The 7,056-nt window shown below is 43.1% G+C and overlaps 1 protein-coding gene across 1 annotated transcript; it reads right to left on the reverse strand.

Annotated features, from left to right (window-relative positions):
- Nucleotides 1-1,787: 1,787 nt before the first annotated feature.
- LOC114513777 (testis-specific H1 histone) lies at nucleotides 1,788-2,709 on the reverse strand. The gene has a single exon (XM_028533170.2). The coding sequence runs from the start codon at nucleotides 2,693-2,695 to the stop codon at nucleotides 1,898-1,900; it is 798 nt and encodes a 265-aa protein (XP_028388971.1). The 5' UTR covers nucleotides 2,696-2,709; the 3' UTR covers nucleotides 1,788-1,897.
- Nucleotides 2,710-7,056: the final 4,347 nt, after the last annotated feature.

The following is a 7,056-nucleotide window of genomic DNA, read 5'->3' on the forward strand; positions in this document are numbered from 1 at the left end:
TAAATCTAGTACTGACCTGGCACCTTATGTAGCTATTACAATATTATTGACTAGATTCCCTGCACTGTTCTCCACACCCCTCTGACTGTTTTGTAACTACCGACTTGTACTTCCTAACCTCTTTAGATGGCTCCCTATTCTGATTCTGATTCTGATTCTGCTTGCTCCATCCTGCCACTCAGACAACATAAGAGCATGATGAACCTAATTACAGCAGGGGAAATTTTCCAGTTCAAATAGTCTATGGATGAGATACACTGTAAGCATTTTGTTATTACTCAGCTTTTCAAAGGCTTAAAGCAGTGATTCTTATTTAAGGGTATGAGAGGGTGAATATTAGCATTACTTCAGCTTTTTTTGTAGTTTTAAATACACATGCTCAGTTCATCCTTATAGAAGATATGCCTTTCCTGGGAAAAGCTTAGTCAGGCGTACTCTGCAAAAGCTCTCCACGTGTGTCTAACACTATCCTGCCATCCACATTCACTCCCTTTTCAAAAATAAAAAGCACCCCACCCCAGCCCTGGCTTGATGGCTCAGGAACATCGTCCTATACACCAAAAGTTGCAGGTTCATCCCCAGTCAAGGCACACACATAGGTTGTGGGTTCGATCCCTGGTCAGGGCACAAATGGGAGGCAGCTGATCAATGTCTCTCTCACATTGATGTTTTCTCCCCCCACTTCTAAAAAAAACAGTAAAAACATATCCTGGGGTGGGGGTAGGGGGGAAGCTCCCCCCATGTTCTTCCCTTTTCCCCACGCCTTTGGCTTCAGCCAGAAACAGCAAGTTGTTTCCCCGAATCAGCTACTCTGCTCTTCCATCCCCGGGATCACTGCCATGCGCTGTCATGGCCTATGGAAACACTTCTGTTGTTTATTAAGCAAAAGAACTAGCTATTCGTTACCTAACCTCCCCCATCTCCTTATATTTGTTATACATTTTGTAACTCTTAGTAGTTTAGGAGTTGGTACTTTCCCAGTCAAAAATTCCCTTATTGAAGTTTGTCAATCAAAGTATATGTAATGTTTAAATCCTTCTTATTTTACTGACACTTACTGATTAAAATAAAAAATCATCCTAGTCCAATCCTAATACTTTACAGAGAAGGAAACCAAGACCATGAATAGTTAAGTGATAATTCAGTTAAGTTCAGAGTGGCAGAACTTCTGTTAGAATCCTTGTCCCATTAACTGCTGATCCAGTAGTTTGCTGCTACAGCACATCATCACTCCATCGGGAGTTATTTACACTCATTTAAGTCTCAGTGATGAGCACCTCTAACTCGGGCCAAACCCTGTGCTAGATTCTTCTTTACACACTGTCATGTAACTGAGGATTAACATATACATCATTTTCAAAATTATCAAGTCAGGGCAAAAACTAGAAAGGCATTACAGTCAATTCTGGGAGAAGGAACTTTTTCCTGAGAGGAATTTAGGTAAGAATACTTTGGGTCCCTGGGGCCACTCAAAGGCAGTCTAATCTTCTCTTGCCCCAATGATGCCCCTACTTCTCACCTTACACAGCCTCTCCCCCAAACAGAATTTGGATTTGCTAGGGTATGTGACATTAATTCAATGCTTCTGCCTAATCCCTCGAAATTGCTTTTTTTCTTCTGCTTTCTTCTGAAAGGCATTTTCCTGGGTCCTGTAGCAAGAACAGAATCTCAACTCCTTTTTCTCTTTTCACCCCACAGGACCCTGCTACAGGGCTTCCCCTCAACAATCCCTCCCCCGCGGCCTTCCCCAAGTGGACAAAGAGAAAACAGACACAATTGTGGTGATTTGAAAGGTCTTGTGAATAGCTTGTCTGTTTCAATGAGTGTGAGAGCTGCTCTAATTGAAGTCATATGAGGAAGGGCATCTATGCCCGGAGGAGGGGAAGTTGCTCCCACACTAAGGATTCCCAGCTGCATTCCGAGGGCTTTCAGGTTTAGTGGAAGTCTTCGTGCGAGCAGCCCTTGAGATAGTTTTAACTGAAGGTGACCTCTGGATGGTCCGTTTTACCGGGTTCTCAGAGTCCTGCTTCTTCTCTTCCCTTGGCCTCTTGTTGTCTCGTGTCCTAGGCTTGTCTTCCTTCGTGGTCTGTCCTTTCCCTCCGGCAGTCACCTTGGTCCCCCTTTCCTCCTTGGCTTTGGAACGCCCCGGGTTCTTGGGTCTTGGCCTTGACTTCTTCAAGGCAGTCTCTGCCCTTGCGTTCCGTCTCCATTCTTGCCTGGCCTTCTTGGCCGCCATGCGACGCACACGGCGCTTCCGTGGGACCCGCGGCCCCACAGGGGTCCTCCTCGGGGACCCGGCGGCCTCCTCCAACCGCGGGCGTCCTGGCTTTCTCTTGGGCTTCGGAATCTTCCAGACCCTGAAATAGCCAGAGCCGTTGTTGCTGCTGATCCTCATGAGTGTGCCCTTAAAATCAGGCTTGGGCACTTCGCCAGAGCGGCGGCACCACTTCCTGCGCATTTGGTAGCCAGCTTGTCCCAGCTCCTTCTTGAGAGTGGCCAGAGGCAGCCCCTTGTGCGAGGTGATGGAGGTGATGGCTCTGAGCAACACCTCGGACACTCTAAGAGAGAAGCGCGAGTCCCGCTTCAGTGGTGCCCTGAAGATTTTTTCAGCGGGCTGCTTGGTTTTAACTTCAGCACCTTGGGATTCGCCACTTGGCTCGGTCGCCTCAGCCAAGGCCTTGGCCACCTCAGCCATGGCCCCTCTTTGCCTTCTGCCTCCGCAGTGCTACTGATTTGGGGATTCACCTAACGAGGAATGAGCTGGCACTGAGGCTGGCTGGGCCACATCATAGAGGCAGGGCCACGTCACAGAGGCGGGGCCACGTCACCAAGGTAGGCCCAGCCAAGAGGTTCGGGTCCTAGTGAGAGGGCTGGCAGATCCCTCCTAGATGGGGATGATGATGATGATGATGATGATGATTTTACTCCTAATAAACTACCACTTCCTTCCAGGTCTAAACCAATCCAGATCTTCCAGGCCAATGAAGAATCTCCTTTATAATCTTCCAGGTTTTGTTCCCTGCTTTTATGCTCATACTTCTCACTGATCTTGAGCTCAACCACTTTTTGAAGTTCACTAGTTTTCTGTGAAAAATAGTGAGTACCATCTACCCACATTTCCCTAAGGGGAGAGATGCTGCTTTCAACTATCCCAGACAGCCATAGGATGCCTTTAAAAAGTAAATGTGGTAGTCTGTTAGATACAGCCCGGCCCAGAAATGCCCACTTTTAGCTACCGTGAGTTAGGTGTCCACAACAGGTCTCCCTGACGCCCTGCAAAGGAAGGAAGCCATGTGGTTCCTCTACCCTAAACAATAATCCCCACACCTAGGAAGTTCAGATGTTTCATTCCATTGGATTGGAACAATCAGATTCCAAATAGCCTAAGAACACTGGTCTAATCATTATCCTTTGAACAGACTTCGTGCTCTTCTCCCTCCAGTTCCTCTGGCATTGTCTATCTCATTTCTCTCCCCAGATAAATTCTGCTCATCATTCAAAGGCCTGCTAAATCCTTTCTTCACTGGAGCCTCACCAGACTCTTTCGGTCAAATGATTTCTCTCCTCTTAACCACCACAATTACTCTTGCAATCCTATACTCCTTTTCCTTTATTTTAAATTAATTTGGTATTCAAGGGTACAATGTACCACAATATTTTTAAAAAGAAAAAAAATCTGGACATGGAGCTGGAAAACATGAATACATATTCTAACTCTTTAACAGCCATGTGACATTGATACATCTCTTAATACCTTTGGATCTGACTTCAAAGAAGAAAAAAAAAAAGCCAGTAGTCCCTTCCTGCCAACATCACAGAATTATTGCAAAGGCTCAGAAAGGTTACCCAGATATAAGACATAAAATTGTTTTACTCTGTTTGTGTCCTTTCAACTAAATGAAAAGGTCCCTGAGAGCCAGATAGTCTTGGAATTTCTATGCCCCACCCCATACCTAACACTATCTTTCATTATACATAGAAGGCATTTGACTGAGTCTGCTTAAATTTCTCCCTGGTGAGGAGGCTTTTTCTGGATTCAGAAGGAGACTCACAGGAAATCCGGAGAAAGAAGCAGGATGCATTTCAAAGGGTTGGAAATGAAGGGACTGAAGAGGCTACTTGCTCATGGACCTCTTATTTTAGACAGAATTTAAATGGGAATAACTCAAAGAATACTTCATATTGCAAAGCATATCATACTTTTCCAGAGTCATATCATATACTCAGTCAACTGTGATATAGTTTCTTCTAGGAATCAAGGCACTTCTTAAGCATAAAAGTGCACTTCATAAAGTACAAATTCTAATAATTAGGTCTGGGATGGGGCCAAAAGTTGTAAGTTGTATCTCAAACAAACTCCCAGGTAATCCCATCTGGTTAAAATATATGTTGGGTGGTAGGGGGGAGAGTATACAATGAGAAGGGAAATGAGAGCAGAAAGGTGGCATAGGGCCCAGGTGTGAAGGACACATACCGTAATAATGACAGCTGTAAGTGGTAAAGTTTGTATTCAAACCAAAGTCTATTTAATTCTAAGGCCTGAGTTCTTAACAACAATACTGTGTGCCTGGTTTCCCTTTCTCCAAGATTGACCCTCCCCATCTTACATATCTCCATTATAAAGCAAGGGGAAGTTTATCTCCATAATCACAGCCCAAAATCAAGAGTGTTACTATACCTTCTTCCAGTGTTCTTTTTTAAATATATAATCTTTATTATATTTTTCCATTATCATTTTAGTCCCCTTATACCCCCCTTCCCCCAGCAATCACCACACTGTTGTCCATGTCCATGAGTCCTTTTTCTTTTTTGCTCAATCCCTCCACCCCTTAACCTCCCTGCCACTAGCTGTCATCTGCTCTCCATCTGTGAGTCTGTCTCTGTTTGCTTCTTAGTTCAGTTTGTTCGTTTGGTTCCACGTGAGTGAAATCATATGGCATTTGCCTTTCTCTGACTGGCTTATTGCACTTAACATAATGTTCTCTGGGTCCATCAATACTGTCACAAAGGATAACATTTTCTTCTTTTCTACAGATGAGTAGAATTCTATTGTGTAAATATCCCATAGTTGTTTTATCCACTCATCTATTGATGGGCACTTGGGCTGCTTCCATACCTTGGCAATTGTAAATAACACTGCAATAAACATAGGGGTGCTTATGTTCTTTCAAATTAGTGTTTTGGGTTCTTTCAGATATAGTCTCAGAAGTGGAATTTCTAGGTCAAAAGACAGATCCATTTTTAATTTTTTGAGGTATCTCCACACTGCTTTCCACCGTGGCTGCAATAGTCTGCAATCCCACCAACAGTGCAAAATTGTTCCTTTCCTCCACATCCTCACCAGCACTCATTTTTTTTTTATTTACCGATGGTAGCCATTCTGACAGATGTGAGATGGTATCTCATTGTGGTTTTTATTTGCATTTGTCTGATCATTAGTAATGTTGAACATCTTTTCATATGTCTATCAGCCATCTGTATGTCCTTTTTGGAGATGTGTCTATTCAGTTCCTTTGCCATTTTTTAATTGGGCTGTTTGTTTTTTTGGTGTTGAGTTTTGTAAGTACTTCATAAACTTTGAATGTCCTAGTGTTAAATCAGGGCAGAGTACTGTGAACCTGAGGCTCTCCAAGGGCAGGGGACTAACACGTCAGCACACAGACAGTGCACCGTGGAAGAGTTGCCAGATGGAGAGTCAGAGCCGCATGAAGCAGACTTTCTACCATTTGTGTAGTCTCTTGGTCTGGCTGTACTTCCTTGTTACATAGATCAGTGACCGCAGGATGGGGCAGCCTCCAGAAGAAAGAAGAGAAAAAAATGTATGCTTTGAGAGTAGGAGGAAAGTAATTGAAATCTGACCTTCAGATCATCTGATTCCAGGTAAAAATAGGTGGAGGCACACAATGGCATCATCATGAAAGACAAGAACCAAGTCAAACAACCATGTTTATTAATGCCCCTGCGATCACAAAGGAGACCAGTTAGAAACCTCTGGGAAAGCTCGAAATGAAAGGAAAAGATATACAGGGTTTGGCAGAAGTAAGGCCTGCTTGAATGTGGTTGGTAGGGTAATAATATGCGTGTAATAATGTATTGTTTTAATTTGAACATTTCACCTAAAATGTCATATGCTGTGCTTGAGTGTGCTGTTATTATGCTACAGAATTAATGCTTATGATTTTGTAATAAAAGATTTTGTAATAAAAAAGGGGTGTTATTTATGCTGGACCTTATATATAAAAAACATATCAGCCCTGGCTGGTGTGGCTCAGTGGATTGAGTACTGGCCTGCAAACCAAAGGGTCACAGGTTTGATTCCCAGTCAGAGCACATGCCTGGGTTGTAGGCCAGGTCCCCAGTAGGGGATGCACGGGAGGCAACCACACATTGATGTTTCTCTCCCTCTCTCCCTTCCTTCCCTCCTCTCTAATAATAAATAAGTAAAATCTTTTTTAAAAAATCAAAAACACCTATGGCAAAAAAAGCAAACATTGTCATTTATATATAACCATTTATTTCTATATAAGTTTCTGTACAAATATGTTGTAAGTAATAGAGGAATAACAAAAATGAGAGGTAAGAAATAAATTCCCACTACTACTCAGCTGGCTTAGAGAACAAGAAATCCAGCTGACACTTTCCATAGCACCAATCCCTTAGAGTTCTTTTCTTACTCTTTGGAGTAAATCTACTTGCCAGCACTGTTCTCTTGATACCCCACAAGGAAAAAAATACTTCAGAAAAAAAATTATTTAGTAACAGAGTCAATATAAACCAGTATTTACCCCTAATTAGGAGACACTAACCCAAGCTCCAGAAAGACAACTATCCCTTCCAATTTGAATAGTCTTAGATTATAAACCAGAAGTTATCACACAGAGAGGACATCACCCTGTTGTGAGAAAGAGCAACAGTCCCTAACTTCTGGACACCTTGTGGGTTAGGGATGGGGGTGGGCGTGTGTTGGGAGAGGATACTAGGGAATAATGGCTAGCTTAAAATCTTTCAAGTTCCAGAGCAAGATCCTTTTGTTCTCAGTTGGTAATAAGAATCTTC

Source organism: Phyllostomus discolor, chromosome 2 (genome assembly GCF_004126475.2).
Source record: "Phyllostomus discolor isolate MPI-MPIP mPhyDis1 chromosome 2, mPhyDis1.pri.v3, whole genome shotgun sequence".
NCBI lineage: Eukaryota > Metazoa > Chordata > Mammalia > Chiroptera > Phyllostomidae > Phyllostomus > Phyllostomus discolor.

Excerpts from the sequence above, each read along its gene's own strand:
- LOC114513777 (XM_028533170.2), bottom strand. The coding sequence starts at position 2,695 with ATGGCTGAGGTGGCCAAGGCCTTGGCTGAGGCGACCGAGCCAAGTGGC.